Source organism: Trachemys scripta, chromosome 16 (genome assembly GCF_013100865.1).
Source record: "Trachemys scripta elegans isolate TJP31775 chromosome 16, CAS_Tse_1.0, whole genome shotgun sequence".
Taxonomy (NCBI): domain Eukaryota; kingdom Metazoa; phylum Chordata; order Testudines; family Emydidae; genus Trachemys; species Trachemys scripta.
The window spans coordinates 25,916,036-25,934,058 of NC_048313.1; the positions used below are offsets into that span (position 1 = coordinate 25,916,036).

General features: G+C 52.4%; 1 protein-coding gene across 1 annotated transcript; it reads right to left on the minus strand.

Annotated features, from left to right (window-relative positions):
• Positions 1 to 3,146: 3,146 nt before the first annotated feature.
• On the minus strand, positions 3,147 to 11,608 carry TNFSF14 (TNF superfamily member 14). The gene is made up of 4 exons (XM_034793232.1): positions 11,251 to 11,608; positions 8,849 to 8,885; positions 5,752 to 5,793; positions 3,147 to 5,343 (listed from the first exon to the last, which is right to left on the minus strand). Exons 1-4 carry the CDS (start codon positions 11,467 to 11,469, stop codon positions 4,925 to 4,927), a joined length of 717 nt encoding a protein of 238 aa, XP_034649123.1. The 5' UTR covers positions 11,470 to 11,608; the 3' UTR covers positions 3,147 to 4,924.
• Between the last annotated feature and the right edge of the window lie 6,415 nt (positions 11,609 to 18,023).

An 18,023-nucleotide genomic window follows, 5' to 3' on the forward strand; every position in this document is an offset into this window, starting at 1 on the left:
CCACCCTAAAAAGAAAAGGTACAATAGAAGGAAGATCAAAGCCCGGTCCGAGGCTGAAAGTCATGTCTGCAATTGACGGGTGATCAATCACCAAACCCAGAGGCAGCCTGACACAGCAAGACCTATAGATGCTCTGGATTCAGACTAAAGCCTACAAAAAGGATGGGTGAGATGGAAAACTTTGGAGGAGGGTAACATTCTGCTGCCAACATGGAAGGGCATCGGTGCATGCCCAACAGAAACCCAGCTCGTCCTTGTGCCCGGCTTTCCTGGCCAGTTACCGCCACAAGCTACGAACCCAAGCTGCAAACTCAAGCAGGACTGGTAACTATGCAGCAGCTGCAGAACATCTGATGGATGTGTGTGTGTGTGTGTGTGTGTGTGTGTGTGTGTGTGTGTGTTTTTATAGGTATTAGGTATAATGTGTGTATATTAGGATTAAGATATTAGTTATTGGTCATAAATCAAATTGTTATCATAATAAATGTGGCATCTTTGTCTTGACCCCTAAAACGATCCTGTATAAGTTTGTGGGACAACAATTTTACAGGTGGGGAAACTGAGGCACAGAGCAGTGCAGCTGGGAATAGAATCCAGGTCTCCTGAGACCCAGTCCTACCCACTAGGCCATGCTGCTTCCCTGCTAAAGGAGAGTTCCCAGTTCACACTTCCACCCTGAGCAGGAAAGAGAACCCAGGAGTCCTGACACACAGGGACTTATGCTGTGGAACGCACCCCAAGAATCCTGACTCCTAGCCCCCTTCCTCTAACCACTAGACCCCACTCCTCCTCCAGAGCTGGGGATAGACCCCCGGAGGGCCCATTCACAGCCTTTACCTTAGCCACAAGGCTGTCGCTTTTTGCTCTGAGTCTGTAGCGGTGCAGACAGTGAATACCCTGCCCTGGCCCTGCTCTGTGCTAGCTCAGTTGGTTGCCCAGTTAACTCACTCTCTGAGAGCAGGGTGCAGGCCCAGGCCAGGTCAGTTGGCGGTCATGGCTGAGGGTGCAGCGTGGTCCCCAGGGATATGAGCCTGTGCTAGGCTCTCATTAACTCAGCCTCGTACGTGCGTGGATGGGAGACCACTGCAGAAAGCATAGAAATCTGGGGTGGGTGGTTTCCACTGAGTCAGTGCAGAACCCAGGGCCCCAGTGTGGTAGCAAGAGACGCTGCGTTTCGGAGGAGGTGTAAAACCCAGCTCCTGACCGCTTGTGGTCATTAAACGTTCCTACGGTGCATGGTGAGGGGGCGCAGACCCTCTGCACGCTGGCCAAATGCCCCCCCAGGTTTTTCCACTCCGCCTCTTTAAAAGGTCCCCTGTCATTTGGATTCTTCTTCGTTTCGTAACCGAAACTGCCCTGGAGGATTGTGGTGTGCGATCGAATAGCTGCCCCGTGCTCCACCCCAGAAAGGGCTGCATTTCAGAGCTGGGTGAACAAACCCTCTAGCCCGAGGGCCAAAGTCTGCTCTCCCACTACCACCAGGTGGAAATCTGTTACGCGGGCGTCTCTCAGTATAAATGGACTTCAGTGGAGTCGTTCCAGATTCACGATGGTGTCACCGAGAGCAGAAGCTGATGCGTCAAATAAAACTGAAACCTCGGGTTGAATACAAGGTCAGGATAGTCCCAGGGAGCTTTGGGACCCATGGGACAGATCCCCAACTAGTGCAAATGGGCCCCAATCAATGGAGCTCTGTTGATTTACTCCAGCTGGGATGCTGGAAACTCCTGTAGGTTGCTGGAGCCCGGGCCTGAGGCTAACCCCACTGTTTTCTAAGGGAGTTACTCATTTCCACCAAGGGATGTGAGAGCTACCTCTCCAGAGCAGATGCAAGGCCTGATCCTTCTCCCATCGACACCAGGGTCATTCCAGTGACATTCCGGCCCCCTTGCTCCGGTGGGAGTGAGAATGAGGCGGCGGGCTGCTGGCGGTGGGGTAACACAATTGCGGCGCCTGTTGGAAATCCTCAGCTGACTTCAATGGATTTACACCAACGGGGTGGGGATCTGGACCCATTGACTCCCATGGAGCAATGCCGATTTGCACCAGCCGGGAGTCTGGCCCTAGGTCTCAAGCAGGGATTTTACTTCAGAGCAGTCGCGTCACACGGGGCCGACGAGAGAACTCATTTTATTTCGAAGCTCAGCAGATGAGCTACAGGTAATTTTTACAAGGCAGTGACCAGTCTTTGCTCTGTCCCTTTGGGGTCTCCAGGTGCTTTACAGACACCGATTAACCCCACAGCTGCTCCCACTGAATTTAACGGCAGATTGGCCAGTTACTTCAACGGAAGCCAGATCGGGCCCAGGGAGGTAGATTACATGGAAAATGGCAGAGCTAGGAACAGAATCTGGGAATCCTGACTCCCCCAGCTCCTGTTGTCTTAGGCTCCACTCCTCTCCCACAGTGGGAAGTAGAACCCAAGAGTCCTTATTCAAGCTGGGAATAGAACCCAGGACCCTCTGCTCTAACCACTAGACCCTCCAGCCTTCCCGGAACCGTGATTAGAACCCAGGAGTCCCAATGCCCAGCCCACTATCATATTAAGAGTGTGCTTCCTCCCAGACCCAAGCACTGCCGCCTATTAGCCCAGAATCCCAGCGCTCAGCTCTGACTCACCTCCCGGCATTTCACCACCCTGAACATCTGTCAGAGCCGGCGCAGCCCCCAGAGTGCTCCAAACTCAGGTAGGGAACGGTGCAACTTTGATCAATGCAAACATTGCCCTCACGAGAGCAGAAAGAAGGGCAGAGGGGTCTGCTCTTTAAGGGTAAGGGAGTGTGTGGCAGGTCCTGTGGGAGACAGGCCCACAGCCTCCCATGTCCCCTAGGGAGGCGGCCTCCAAGTAGGGTGACCAGACCGCAAGTGTGAAAAATCGGGACAGGGGGTGGGGGGTAATGGGCTTCTATATAAGAAAAAGCCTCAAATATCGGGACTGTCCCTATAAAATCGGGACATCTGGTCACCCTACATCCAAGGCTTGGAAGGATTCGATTTTTATCTGTGTCAATAAACGTCAATTTCACCATACACACCCACAAACCGAGGACAAAAGCTATTTCCATTGGTAATCGTAGAAATGTACAGATGGGCAAAGTGAGAAAAAACGCTCCTGAGAATGTATTGGGGTTTGATTTCAGGCCATTTACTTTGTATATTTTGACATGCGATGTTTGACCATTTGTGTTTGACCCGTTATAAAGCTTTAACAGTTGAAATCTCAACCCCTACTTAGTTAAATAACTGCCTCCCCCCGCCTCCCCGTGTCTCCCAACTATGAACACTGAAACCAATAAGAACAGGAGGGGAAAAGCGACCCGTAATTTTGCACCATTGTGAACATTTACATTCATAAAAAAAAAAAAATTTAAATGTCTAAAATAAACATCAATATCATCCATCAAATTATCAACAATTCTGCCCCCTTCCCCCCGTCCCAAACATGCCCAGTGGCCCTGGGGTAATGGATAAATAACCCTTAGATACAGCTGCTCCCTGAATATCAGGGAATACTCATTGGAAAATAAATAGGTGCACACACTTACATACATTCACGGCACATAAAGCAGCACAGGGAATGGCGGGAGCCGGGCCACATCCCCAGCGACTGGAAATCCGCTTTGCCTCAAGGACTCCGATGAATCAACACTAACGTCTCCCCGCCGGAGATCTGGGCCCGTCACACAGGATCCTCCCCTCGGCTAAGTCTTACATCAGTGCCGCTTCCACGAACTTCCTCTGGATTCACACCGCAGTGAGTGAGAGGAGAACTTGGCCCGTTCTCGCCCAGGGCGGAGACGCGGGGCTAAATAGCGAGGGCCCGAGCCTCGGCAGGGATATTGCCCCATCGCAGCCATGCTGATTTGCACCAGCTGACGAGACGGCTCTCTGACGCTCTTCCTCGGGCAGACTCCTCAGGCCAGACCCTCAAAGGGAGGTGCCCGAATCAGGATCTTCCCCGTGAGCAAAGGGAACGGCAGGATTTGATCCCGTCAAGCACCATCAGTTGCTAAGCAGAACGGCAAGCCAATTAAATACACTTCCCTCCCTCCAATACCCGGTCAGCTAGCACAAACAAGCATGGAATGATTGAAGTTACAGTGATATACAGTGGCTGAGGGTCGGCCGGCCTTGGCGACCTGGAGGCAAAATGTCCCATAGTCCCTTGGGGTAGCCAGTTTCTTTGTCTCTCCACTTTCAAAGCTCATCTTGGCTTTCAAAGCTATTTGAAAACCGCTGGACCTGATGGAGGGACAGTGGCCAGCTACGCAGGGGAGAGCATTATGACCTATAACACAAGGGTAAGGGAGAACCAGCATCCCTTTTTTGCAGCTAGGGAAATGGAGGTACAGAAAGGCAGGTGGGTGGCACAGCTGGGGATAGAACCCAGGAGTCCTGACTCCCAGTCTCCCCTGAGCAAACTGCTAGATCCAGCTGCCTCTCCCAGAGCGAGACTAGAACCCAGGAGTCCTGACTCCCAGTTCAGTGACCTCCCCTTGGACCGACCTACTGCTTACTAGAGTCTCTTCCGTCCAAAGCACTCCATGCAGCTTAAGCTTCGGGATACCCTCGTGAGGTGGCATTTTTGTGCAGCAAGCCATACAGAGAGAAAGTGTCTGGACTGAGGTCACACAGCAAGTCAGTAGCAGAGCTAGGATGAGGCCCCCGGAGTCCTGATTCCTTGTACAACGCCTCAGCTGGAAGCCCACCCTTCCTTCTTCTGAGCTCTATGACCAGCCTCTGAAGTTAACCTCACGAGCCGGATCCAGTCTGGGGAGCATATTAGACCGGGAAGGTGCAACAGTATTTTGGGGGGTGCTGGGTCAGAGGGATGGTCCATGTAGGAAAACCATATCAGTGGCAGATTAAAAAGCACAAGGCCTCAACCCAAAACCCAGCACTTGCAGCTGTGGGAAGGGCCTGCTCAGATCATGAAGGTGCCAAAATAAGACCTGGTGCCGTCTCTGACCTGTAGCATCTGTCTCTGTGACACCTTGACGTAAATCTGTTCCTCCTCCTCCAGGTGGAAGATTCCTCCGAGGAAGCTGTTTTGCCTCCAGAACCTGCTGTCCTTCCCATCGCAGAAAAGGATCAGGTTCTCCACCAGTTTCATCTCCTCGACATACCTGGGGGTCTTCTTATAGATGCTATGATAGATAACGGAATTCTGGTCCTGCTGAGAGCAACTCTGCGCCATGAGATGGATCTTGGAGTAGATGTAATAGTAGCCGGGCTTGATGCAGACCAGGGAGCCGCCCTGGTAACGCATGTCATGCAGGAAAGCCCAGTCCTTACTGTGTTCCCACTGCAGAGAACCGTTCCCAGAGGTGGTGAAGGCTGCACCTGGGGAACATGATGCCCACAACATGTCAGGCCTCAGCTCCCTCCCCGGGTCTCAGCCCAGAAGGAGGCATAACTGGGAAGGGAACCCTGGAGTCCTGGCCCCATCTGCCCCTGCTCTAATCACTAGACCCCACATCCCTCCTAGAGCTAGGAAGAGAACCCAGGAGTCCTGGCCCCATCCTCCTTCACTGCTCTAATCACTGGACCCCACATCCTTTCCAGAGCTAAGAATAGAACCCAGGAGTCCTGACCCCATCCTCCTTCAGTGCTCTAATCACTGGACCCCACTCCCCTCCCACAGCTGTGAACAGAACCCAGGAGTCCTGATCCCATCCCCCACTGCTCTAACCACGCCCCTCTACAACAGAGGCAGCAGACTATGCAGGGTTAACGAGGACTTCAACCTACCCAAGACGTGAGCTGCTGGCTTCTCAGCGTGAAGTTTCCGGTCTGCAAATGAGACAAACAAACAAACAAAGGCCCAGCTGTGAGATCAGCCCAGTTCCCGAGTCCTGTCCCCAGCGTGGGCTGGAGAAGAGCTGAGTTCTGGAGATGGCCCTGGATCTGAACTGGGACTCACCCTCCTTTGTAAAGCAATGGTGCCCTGTGTCCCCCCCCGCCCCCCCAGTAATGTCACATTCATCTTGTCCCCCATCTGCCTTGTTCCATTGCACCCTCATCACGTTCCCCCCACTCACTCCATTACACCCCCATTCCATTCACCCCTCACTGTCGCAACCCCCTCTCCTTCCCTCTCCCCCCCCTCCCGTCACCACTTCCTTCCACTCTCCCCCGCACTGGGTCTAGCCTGCACTTTCATCGGGGCCGCTATTTAATTTCTCTCTCTGTTTCCTTTCTGTCTCGTTTCCACACACACCGCGCCCCCCCCCCCCCCCCCCCTCCCTCCCCCCAGCTCAGAAAAGCCTCCCCCCCCCGCCCCCCCCGGAAAGCAGTTGCGGGGGAGGATGCGCTAGGCAAACATGCTGCTTCATGTTGTATTGCAGTGAACCGTCTAGCACCTCTGGGCCCCACTGTCCTCTGCTGGATGGGGTTGGAACTGCTTAGCCATGTGTCAGAGACCCCATCCCGCTAGCAGCTAAAAGGAGATTTTCTGTTAGGGGGAAGCGTTTTTCCAGGAGCAGGGTCTGGGTCTGCAAGTTCTTTTGCGCGACATGGCTGCGGAGCCATCCCAACCCATCCCACGGCCACTATTCAACTGCCTAGGCCAGAACCTCAGATGGTGCAAAGCAATGGAGCTCCTTTGACTTCAGGGAAGCTCTGCTAATTTGCACCAGCTGAAGATCTGGTACACTAAAAGCAGTAAGCTCACCGGGGCAGGAACTGTCTTTTTGTTCTGTATTTAAATTGTACAGCGCCTAACACAACGGAGTCCTGGGTCATGACTGAGGCTCCTAGGTGGTACCGTAATACACCTAATCAATAATGTACAGCACCTAGCACTGGGCCATGACTACTGTATACGCTACTGTAATAAAAATCCACCACCCTGGCTTGGCAATATCCCCAACCCCCACCCGCTGTACCAAATCAAAACCACCTCATCCTGTCCTGGGTCTTGCTTTGCTGAACGACAGGGCTGCTCAGAACCTGAAAGCAGCAGCAGGGACAGGACCCATAATTTCTGTTCCAAAAAGAGCTGAAGGAGAATCTCTGTTCACAGTGTCGGGACTATGAAACACAGATGAGCAGTTCTGGTACCATCCAGCAGAGGACAGCGGCGCTCATACACACTAGCCACCTCGTTACTGTACTCTTGACCAACCTAATCAACACATTAAAGACATAGTGCCACTGCCAAGTCAATATCATCATCATCCCTAACTCACTTATATGCCCCTTTACATCAGTGGACTCCACAGGCCTTTACAAAGGAGGTCAGTATCATTGTTCCCATTATAGAGAAGGGGAAACTGAGGCACAAAGAGGGGAAGTGACTTGCCTAAGGTCACCCAGCAGGCCAGTGGCATAGGTGGGGATAGAACCCAGGTCTCCCAGTCGAAGGCTCTGTCCGCTAGGCCGCACAGCCTCCAAATACCTGCAGCCATTAACATCATCGCAAAATGCTCCCAGAGCAGAATGGTACCCCGGCTCCTCACTCTAGAGTCATCAATTCCAAGGCCAGAAGGGATCGTTTGGATTATCTAGTCTGACTTCCTGTATCACACAGGCCACAGGACTTCCCTGGATTAGTTCCTGTTGGAACTAGAGCAGGTATGCTAGAAAAACAGCCCATCTGGAACACAAAATTCCCAGGGATGGAGAATTGTAGCCCAGTGTTCACTCTGATCCATTACATCAGAGTCACGCAGCAGGAGAAGTTTCCTTTCCTCCTCCTGCCACCAAGAAGGGCTATATATACAAACCACCGAGAGGCCCGACCTGAGAGTCCTTGAGGCTATGAATAAACCTTGGTTGACCAACCCATTACAAATAACCCATTGCAATTCTTTGTGCGAGCACACATCTCTGTCCCTAGCGTGGAAGGTCTGATGCAGAGCTGTTAACCAGAGGAAATGGGGTGGGGTGTGGAGACAAGGGGGCTTCGTTAACAGAGATTAGACCCACCCCCAGTCGGAGTCACACTAGGCTTTGTGGAAACTCACTTCTGGGTACGGTCGGTGGGACTGTTCGTGGCAAATCAGTCGACCGACGAATTTAGAACCAGATTCCAAGCTGGTGTAAACGGGCATTGCTCCACCGGCGTCAACAAGGGCTATCCTGATTTACACCAGCTGAGGATCTGGCCCCGGTCTGCGTCTGCTTGGGAATAAATGGGTGAATGTTTTTATTTCAGCGGGTCCAACTGCGGGGCAGGAATTCTCCTCTCCCCGCTTTGACACCGGCATAACGCTGCTGGCGAGGTCACAGCCGCATAAGGGAGCTCATAGTCAGGCACTGGGAGATTGTAGCTGCGTTTGGCTGGTTCATTCTCCTGGCCAAACCCCTCAGCTGGTGCGAACTCAACGGGGCTACTCCGATTTACAAGAGCTCAGTTCCCTTTTAGGCACCGACATACGGATCTTCCAGTGGTCAGCACCCCGGGTGCCTCTGAATATCTGGCCTTGACTTAGGTCCCTTTGGGTGCGTCTACACAGAGGCGAGTCTCAGAGCCTGGGCCAATTGATTTGGATTCATGGGGCTTGTGCTACAGGGCTAAAAATAGCCATGTAGACATCTGGGCTCAGACTGGAGCCCGGACTCTGAGACCCGGCAAGAGGGGAAGGTCCCAGAGCCCAGGATCCAACCTGAGCCCAAACGTCTACCCCACAATGAAACAGCCAGGCGGCCCTAGCCCTGTAAGCCGGAGTCAACTGACACAGGTCACCTGCAGGTGTTTAATTGCAGTGTAGACATACACTGTGTAATGTAATGGCGCGCTTCTGGAAAAAATCTGTCCTTCATTGGGAGAACCGAGCTCTTAAAATCTGGTCTGTGTTTCAGTGGGCTGGCAGCTGAGGGTTAGCAAAAGGGGGAAGAGATTTACCTTGAATGGACTTCTCGGAGATGGCCCCTGCTTCCTCCTAGAATACAAAATACAAGTCTGTCAGAAAGGCCACACACACACACACACACACACACACACACACACACACACACACACTCTGAGAGGCCGAACCCACACACACACACACACACACACTCTGAGAGGCCGAACCCCTAATCTCAGAGTAGGATGAAAATATTCCATCAGCATTTTTTTTTCCAATTGAAAACGTTGGGCTTTTCACTAAACAAAAGGGTGTTCGTTTGTTTTTTAAAGGAAACGGCCTGATTTCCTTGAAAACGTTTGATTTTTTTTGTCAGCAAAAAAAAACCCCCCAGCTCCCAAACCCTGAACATTTTCAGCCAAATCGTTTTTGGGTTTTGTCTGAAGAATTTCCGGGGTTCGTTTCTTCAATAAAGGGTTGACATTTCCAGTGGATCCCCCCCACCCCCATTTTCCGACTAGCTCAACCTACCTTCCTCCCACTGGAGCTGTGATTGGCTCAGCCCCGGGCAGGATCAGACACCTGGCTACGTGGGGTGTGCAGACACCTGGCTACGTGGGGTGTGCAGACACGGTCACGACTCTGCCAGTGACATTGGCTGCCCAGCTGGGCAAACCTCAGGCCTGATTCTTTGAGGTGCTGAGAACCTGGGGCTCGCCTAGAGTTTCAGGTGCTTGGGCCCAGACCTTCAAAGGTATTTAGACACCGAACTCCAGTGCCTGTGGGGGTCAGAGCCTTGGCATATATGAAATTGAGGACTGAAATGCTGCAGCATAACTAAACCTTTGGGCTTTAGAGGGATATCTGACTGAAATGTAATGGCCTGTGACGAATAGGAGGTCAGACTAGATCACCCAATGATCCCTGCTGGCCTTAAATGCTATGAAAGTTTGGCCCAGAGTTGGGGATAGAACCCAGAAGTCCGACCTACTTACCCACTCCCCTCCCAGAGCCGGGCGGCCTGGCCCTGTGCCTGAGCTTAAACCCAGCCTTATAACAGGATGCAGTTTACAAGCACTTGTAGCTGACCCAGGTTCTAACACCGTTTTTGAGGGCAGCACGAGCCAGGCCGGCTCCCCAGTAGGGGAGGTAAAAGACCCACCAGGGCAGGGGCAATTCAGACTCCCAGGGGAACAGCCCCTTCCCTAGCTGCCCCTCCGGCCTGTTCTCCTGCCTGCCCCTGGGATCCCCATGGTCAACGCAGATTTCTGCAGGGGTTCTTGGGGCTCGTTGGTGGAGGGGGTTGGTTGTTGGGGTGGAAGGAAGACCCCTGAAAGGAGGGGGCTTGGACACGGTCCCTGGATTTTCCCGCTGTAGAGACCCCCGAGGAGGGGCAGCGGCAGGACCCGGGCCTGGGCAGTTTGAGATTACACAGGAATGTTTGCAACCAGCTGGCATGGGCGCCCACAAGCACAATGTGGCTTGAAATGTGTCTCTTGTTATAAGGTGTGTACACACACACACACACACACACNCACACACACACACTCTCTCTCTCTCTCTCTCTCAGAACCACATAGTGCCCTGTCAGAGCACACAGACACACCTGGGCTCACCCTAGCAAAGCCACACTGCTCATTCCCAGCACACACACAAAAGCAGGTGTGCACATGCCTGTCCTGATTCAACACACACTCCAGGTTAACACAAACATATTGTCCCATACTACTGCACACAGCCCCATTGCAGCACACAGACACACAACTCTCTGCTTAACACAACTCAGCACGACTCTCTGCTATCACAAACCTGCGTTGTCCCATACTAGCAGACACGAGTCCCCAAAATCACATAGTCCCATCACAGCACACTCACAAACAGCCCTGTCTCAGCAGACACACAACTCCATCCTAACATACACTGTCCCTTCTGCCGCACATGCAGTTCCATCCAAACTCTCTTACACACAGCTCCATTCTAACACACAGATGCTGCCCAGACCCCGCACAAGCGCACAAACACATGCCCAGATCCCTGTCCCAGCAAATACCTAGCTTTATCCTAACACACACACACACACACTCACACCAGCGCATTTCCAAATTACAGCGCACGCATGCGTACACACACACACACAGCGCCTTCCCAACACACATGCAGTCTGCTCATTTTCACATTCCAGCAGACACACACACACACACACATACACACACAGCCCGATCCCAGCACACACGCACTTCCCAGACACTGTGTTACTACACCCCTGCCTCCAAGTGCATACCAGCTCATTTCCCTATTACTGTGTACACACATCCACACGCAGAGCCCCCTGCCAACACACGCTGCCCCATCCTCTCATGCACACACACACACACACACACACACACACACATGTCCCATCACTGCCCATGAGTGATGCAAGACTCTTGTCTCCCGATCCCCTTTCCCAGTCACTCACCCCAACCTGGGACGTCGCCTTCTCCAGCTCTTTCTGGAAGCGGATCAGGAAATAGCCTTCGGTGGCCACACCAGCCAGGGCTAAGATGACCAGAGAGGCCAGGAAGAACTGGCTGTGCAAGCACACCCGTCGCTTCCTCCTCATGGGCGGGACAAAGGGGACCCCGTGCTGCTGGCCGTCCACCACGAAGACAGAAGGATACACCACCCCATCGCCCATGATTGCTCTCGGTGGAGCAGGAGAAGGTCCACAGCAGAGCCCGGGAGATGCTTATGGACTTGACGGCAGAGCCAGAAGCAGATTTGACGCCGTCCCTAGCAAGAAGAGGATTGATCATCCCCGCTGTGGCCTGGGTTATGTATCTGAGCTGTGATGACGCCCACAGCCCCAGAGAGGAAACCACACTATTACCCAACTGGCCTGTGTGTCCTTACACTTTTCTCTTGCTTGGCTGGGTGGGGCTACCCTGCCAGAAGCCACGCCCCCCCCGGCTTTGCCTCCCTGCGGGAGCACATGTCTTTCTGCTAGAGGCAGCCACAGGCTCTCTGTGCTTTCCAATGTGTGGTAGGAAAAAGGGACCTCCATGGGGATTTCCCAGCCCTGAATAACTCCCTCCTTCAAGAGCTTCATGAGAGACCACCCGGACTCATAATTAATCAGCGACCTCAATTATCAAGGGGGATCAAACCCAGGCCCCTCAGTGTGGAAGCCCCCACCCCAGGCCACTTGAAGTAAAGAATCGACTCCTGTTGTTATAGGTTAAACACCAGGCTGCTTTAGTTGCTAGGTCAGCACTAAGACCCCTCCCTAAGGTGGGCACTAAATATCTTATTACTACTATTATTTATGAGGTGTGTTATGGCCGTGCCTAGGACCCCAGTCCTGGAGCGGGATCCCATTTTGCTACCTGCTGTACAGACACAGAACAAATCTGTCCCCTGCTTCACAACCCCAAACTGCCACCACCGAAACCATCACTTTCCGTCTGAATCGCAATGAATTACCATCTGGCTTTTCAAGCACTTTTTCTCAGCGAGAAATGCGTCTCCGGCCTCGCGCCTCTTCAGCTGGTTGGGCTGAACAAAATGGGGTTTCTTTGGATCGGGAATGGGCACCTCTCAGGGTTCTGCCCTCCGGTGAGCTCAGCATTTGCTTTGCAAATCGTCATTAAAAGAAAATAAAGTAACAGTTCTCCGAATCGCCCCTTCCCCGGAGCTTCCGCCCAGGGTTACCCGGTGAGCCTAGAAGAGAGCAGGGAATGGAACCCAGGAAACCTGGTTCCTAGATAGCCACTCTAATGCATTCCCCCTACCGGGAGCTAAGAGTAAGGGTGTGTCTATACTGCAATTAGAGACGCGTGGCTGGCCCAGGTTAGCTGACTCAGGCTCATGGGGAAGCCTTGGGGACCTTGGCAGCACCGCCGCCTGGGCCATTAGAAATCCGATCGGCAGTGGAGTGGGGGCACATGGCTAATGCAGGCTCCCTGCCTGCCCTGGGTCCGCACGGCTCCTGGCATCACCTGCCAGATCCCTGTGGCCAGCCCTCCAGTGAGCTCAGCGTTGGTGGCCAGGGAGGCTCCATGCACTGTCCCTGCCCCGAGTGCTGGCTCCGCAGCTCCCATTGGCCAGGTCCCCCTCCCACACCCTAACACCCTCCTGGAGCCCGCACCTCCCAACACCCTGCCCTAGCCCCCTCCTGCACACCAAACCCCTTATCCCCAGCCCCACCCCAGAGCCCACAACGCCAGCCGGAGCCTGCACCCCCACTCCCTGCCCCAGCCCGGAGTCCCCTCCTGTATCCAAACACCCTCCTGGAGCCAACCCCCCCAACACCCCAACCCCCTGCTCCAGTCCCCTCCTATGCCCAAAACCCCTCATCCCCAGCCTCACCCCCACGCCAGAGCCCACACCCCCAGCCGGAGCCTGCACCCCTTCCAGCACTCTGAACCCCTCATCCCCAGCCAGAGCCCTCACCCCACACATCCCAACTCCCTGTCCCAGCCCAGAGACCTCTCCCGGAACCCCTCATTTCTGGCCTCACCTGAAGTCCGCACTCTCAGCCCAGAGCCCATACCCACCCCAACCACTGCCCCAGCCTGGAGCCCTCTCCCGCACCCCAAAGCCCTTATCCCCGGCCTCACCCCAGAACCCACACCTCCAGCCGGAGCCCTCATCCCCAGCTCAGTGAAAGTGAGTGAGGGTGGGGGAGAACGAATGACAGAGGGAGGGGGGATGGAGCGGGCAGGGGAAAGGGCCTTGGAGAAGGGGCGGGCTCTCGGGGAATGGGCAGGGCCAGGGGGCGGGGCAAGGGTGTTCAGTTTTGTGCGATTAGAAAGTTGGCAACCCTAGTTTAATTGCGGTGTAGATGTTCTGGCTCGGGCTGGAATCCGAGCTCCGGGTCCCTTCCCACTCACGGGATCCCAGGGTTTTTCTCCAGCCTGAGCATCTACACCACAGCTAAACAGCCCCTTAGTCCAAGTCCCTTTCCCCGAGTTGGCTGACCTGGACCAGCCGTGAGTTTTCAATTGCAGTGTAGACATACCCTAAGAGTCTGGACTTCCAAGCCCCAGCTCTAACCCACTAGACGCCTCCCCTCCAAGAGCCAGGAATAGATGCCAGGAGTCCTGACTCTGAGCATTTCCCGCTCTAACCCACTAGACCCCACTCCCCTTGCAGAGCTGGGAATAGGACACAGGAATCCTGGCTTCCTGCTCTAACCCGCTAGACCCACTTCCCTTCCAGAGCTGGGAATAGGACACAGGAATCCTGGCTTCCTGCTCTAACCCACTAGACCCACTCCCCTTCCAGAGTGAGGAAGAGAATCCAGGTGTCCTGACTCTCAGTATCCTGCTCTGACTCACTAGAGCACAGACTTTTAAATCCTTTAATTAATTTGCCAGGTCACTAGGAGACTTTGGATGATGAAGTCGCCTGGTAACTCTCCATGGGAACCATGGACTTGGGCTCATGTGGAACTACACAGATAAAGAACACTTCAGGGATGTGGGAAAGGAGGTGAAGAAGAGGAAAGTCCAAGTTATCTTCTCGGAGATCCTTCTGGCTCCGAGTGAGAGACAGGACAAGGCCGAAAATACTGGAGGTGACCCATCGGCTGCACGACCGGCGGGAAGCTGAATGTTTTGTGGAACATTGGGCCACACTTCAGGGGAGAAGTGGCTCTAGGAATGGGATGGCCTGCATCTCACAGGCAGGGGGCTAATCTCCTTGGCTGGAGCCTAGCTGGCACAGGTGCCGACTTTCCAATATGCTGGGGGATGCTCGACCCCTGGCTTGGCCCCAGGCCCCAGGCCCCATCCCGACTCCACCCCTTCCCCCAAGGCCCTACCCCACCTCTTCCCACCCCTGCTCCTTTCCCCTCCTCCCCAGAGTCTCCTGCACACCGGTGGGTGGGAGATGCCGGGGCTGGGGGGGGGAGCTGATCGGGGTGTTGCCGGTGGGTGCTCAGCACCCACCATTTTTTCCCCGTGGGTTCTTCAGCCATGGAGCACCCACGGAGCACCCACGGAGTCAGCGCCGGTGCTAGCCGGAGCAGCCAGGAGGACATTAGAATAATAACACGAGGGGAGGGTGCTTAGGAGGCAAACGTGGTACAAATTCCGTGAGCAAAGTGAGCAGATACGACGCAGAACGTGAGAACATTGTTCAGCGGCCGATGTGCTAACGCTAGAGGCGTTGGTAACCAACAAGAGGAATTGGAAACGCCCATGGAGGAGATGACATTTGATATAGCTGGCATTACTGAAACGCGGCGGCGGAACGATTTGCATGACTGGAATGTTAAAATCTCTGGTTCAGGAAGGATGGAGTGGGTAAAACAGGAGTGTGGGGGAGGTGGCACTCAGCATTAAAGACACAAATCGCTTGTTTTTGAGCTATTGATAACTCACACATTCAAGATCCTGCGTGAATGCGCTCACTAACAAAGCCCTGGACCGGGTACTGGTGGGAGTCTGTTACAGCTCACCAGATCCAACCAGAGAACAGGATGAGTTACTCCTTAAACTCCTGCCTGCAAGGCATGGAAATAAAAATTGTGTTCTTATGGCAGACATATATTGGAGGTCTCAGACAGCCAGGAGGAAAACATCATTCGAAATTCTAAAAGTCATAGATGATCATTTTCTAACACGAAAAGTATTGCCCCCGATATGAGGCAACTATTTTGGACCTCATTATGTCATATAAAGATGAAATAATCACTGGATTGGAAGATGGTGGTGCGGGACCAGTGATCATGACCTGATTACATTCAGTATGGACAAACAGAGGACAGTCCTGACCAGTAATACAGATACTTGTAGAGTCCTGTGCGGATACGAAATTTGTATCCGCATCCGAGCCATGATCTGCAAAAATGGTTCATGGATATCTGCATTCGTGGATATAAAGCAGATAGCTGCGGATTTGCAGAGTTTTACATACTTGGTCCCTCAAAAGGGCTGGTTTCCCAAAACTGAGAAAAATTATAAACAAAATTGATCAGAAGGGAAAAAGTTAGATAGAAAAATGTGAATGAAAATTGGGAGTTCTTTAAGAAGAGTTTATTAGGTGGCCAAAAGGCCATAGTTCCACAATCAAAAAAGGGGGCAATTTTGGCAGAAAAGTCCATCATGGTTCAGTGGCAAAGTGAAGGCCAATTAGAAATAAAAAAATCAATATATAAAAAATGGAAAAAGGGGGAAATAGATATCAATCAATATAAATGGGAAGTTATTAAATATAGAATATTGATAAGGGAAGCTAAAGACCTGGGGGGGGGGGAAATCTATGGCTGGCAGGGTTAAGGACAATAAGAGGAGGGTTTTTTAAGTATGTTAGGAACAAAAAAAACCCTAGCAATGGTACAGGCCCACTACTAGATGTTCTGGCACTGGTGAAATTGTTAATAATGATACTGAAAAGGCAGAAGTGCTCAATAATTATTTCTGATCTGTATTTAGAAAGAGGCATAAAGATGTACTCAGATCCAAAGCCCATTGATGTCAGTAGTAGTCTTTCCATTGACTTCACTGGGCATTGGAACAGGCTCAGAGAGCCTGTCTTCTGAGGTCACTGGGTCAAACCAACCTAAGTCATCCCAAATGACCAATAGTCATTCCAATTTAGTAGCTGTTGAATGGTCCTGGTTTGAAATGAGTTTGCTGGGTCTCAGTCCAGTTCCAGGATGTCATAAAAACCCACCCATAGTTTTGTGCTAAATTGGGCCTACCTTGGTAGCGGTTTCAACAGAAAAGCCAAGGATTGAAGGGGACATGGATATTTCTTCTCACCCTCTAAGATGTCTCCTGTAGACTTAGGAGCATCTGCGGGGAGTGCAGCAACTTGCATAGAAGTGGGAGGCAGGGCACAGGTTGTAGGAGGGAAGAGAGTTTGGAGAAGACCACAGGAAGTCAGTCTGTGTGCCCATGGCTAGAATGCTAGCCACAGTTGCAACACCTCTTTATATAAACAGCTCTCTTAATAAAGAGTTTAGTTTTAGAAACAGGAATCCTTCCTGGTTATTAGCCAGTATGAGGCACATGAAAAATGGCGGCTGTGGTCATTTTAGCGAGACCCACGGCAAAGAACAGAATGTGGGTCTAAAAACAGAGCAAAAAGGCAGCATGGAGGAAATGCTGGCTTTCTGGACAAAAAACTTTGCACAAGCATGGAAGCAGTAGAAACAAGCACTGAGTCTGTGTACGAAGCTGATCACGGATGTAAAGATGAGAAAAAGAAGGTAAAGATTTTATACCATCTCTTTGGGAGGAAAAGGACAAGAAGTGAGTGAGACACTGTGGTCAGGAATAAAGCCCAAACTGTTGGAACATCTGATAATGGTGTTGGTGAGTGCAAGGAGGCCAGGCACAAGCAGACTGTCCAGAGAAACTTTTTTTTAAACTCAAATCCAGGAAGTGGAAAGATGGAAGAGACACTTACATTACAGAGCTGAAAACTCCAGAGTCCACATGTAACTTTGGAGTCATTAAAGATTCCCCACAAAAATGTTGGTGGAACATGTGATTCCAACTTACAAGCGAGATGGTTGAGAGATCCAGATCTCATCCTAGGGAAATGCATCCAAATAGCAAGGGCAGCTGAACTGTTCAGGGAAAGGATCAAAACTATGACAGCCACTTGCACAGAATAAATACGCAGGTTCAAGCCAGAGGAACCCAGGAGGCAGGAGAGAGAGACACGGACTCAGAATGCAGGTATCATGGCCCAACGTATGTACTGTGGAAAGCAACATGAAAGGCAGAAAGAAAACGCCCTGCCGATGGCCTAAGACGCAAACAGCACCACTTTATGTCCCAACGCTGCATCTGTCCCAGGAATTAAAAAAGCAGCAGCAGCTGAGAATGCAGAGAGGTTCAGTGAAGAGGAGAATATCTGCCGTGTGACTCGAGCAACGCCGACGACTCAGTGTCTTCACACTGCAGAAGGAGGCTGCCACCTAATCTACTGGCGTAGCTGCAATGATGGTATTGCATCAATGAGCAGTTCGGGTCCAGCAGGATTGCAGGATCAGCTGCAATGTAAGTCCAGCAGTCCCAATAAGCCACCGGGCTGGTCTTTTACAATGAACCCATTCTGAGGCCAGTGGGCAAACGCAGGCTCAGAAACCAACCAAAGGAGAGATGTTATCACAGGAGTACCGCCACCTGCTGGGCACTGCAAGCATGGATTGGGGAAGCACATGGGATCCCTGTTGGGAGGGCAGGATTCCCTGATGTTAAGACCAGAAGGGACCATATTGATCATCTAGTCCAG

What these genes read in the sequence shown, in the direction of transcription:
- TNFSF14 (XM_034793232.1), bottom strand. Translation starts at nt 11,469, where the DNA reads ATGGGCGATGGGGTGGTGTATCCTTCTGTCTTCGTGGTGGACGGCCAG. An exon ending in AGGCGACGTCCCAGGTTGGG is followed by an intron (nt 8,886 to 11,250) that starts GTGAGTGACTGG and finishes TTTGTATTCTAG; the next exon opens with GAGGAAGCAGGGGCCATCTC. An exon ending in CTCCGAGAAGTCCATTCAAG is followed by an intron (nt 5,794 to 8,848) that starts GTAAATCTCTTC and finishes TCTCATTTGCAG; the next exon opens with ACCGGAAACTTCACGCTGAG.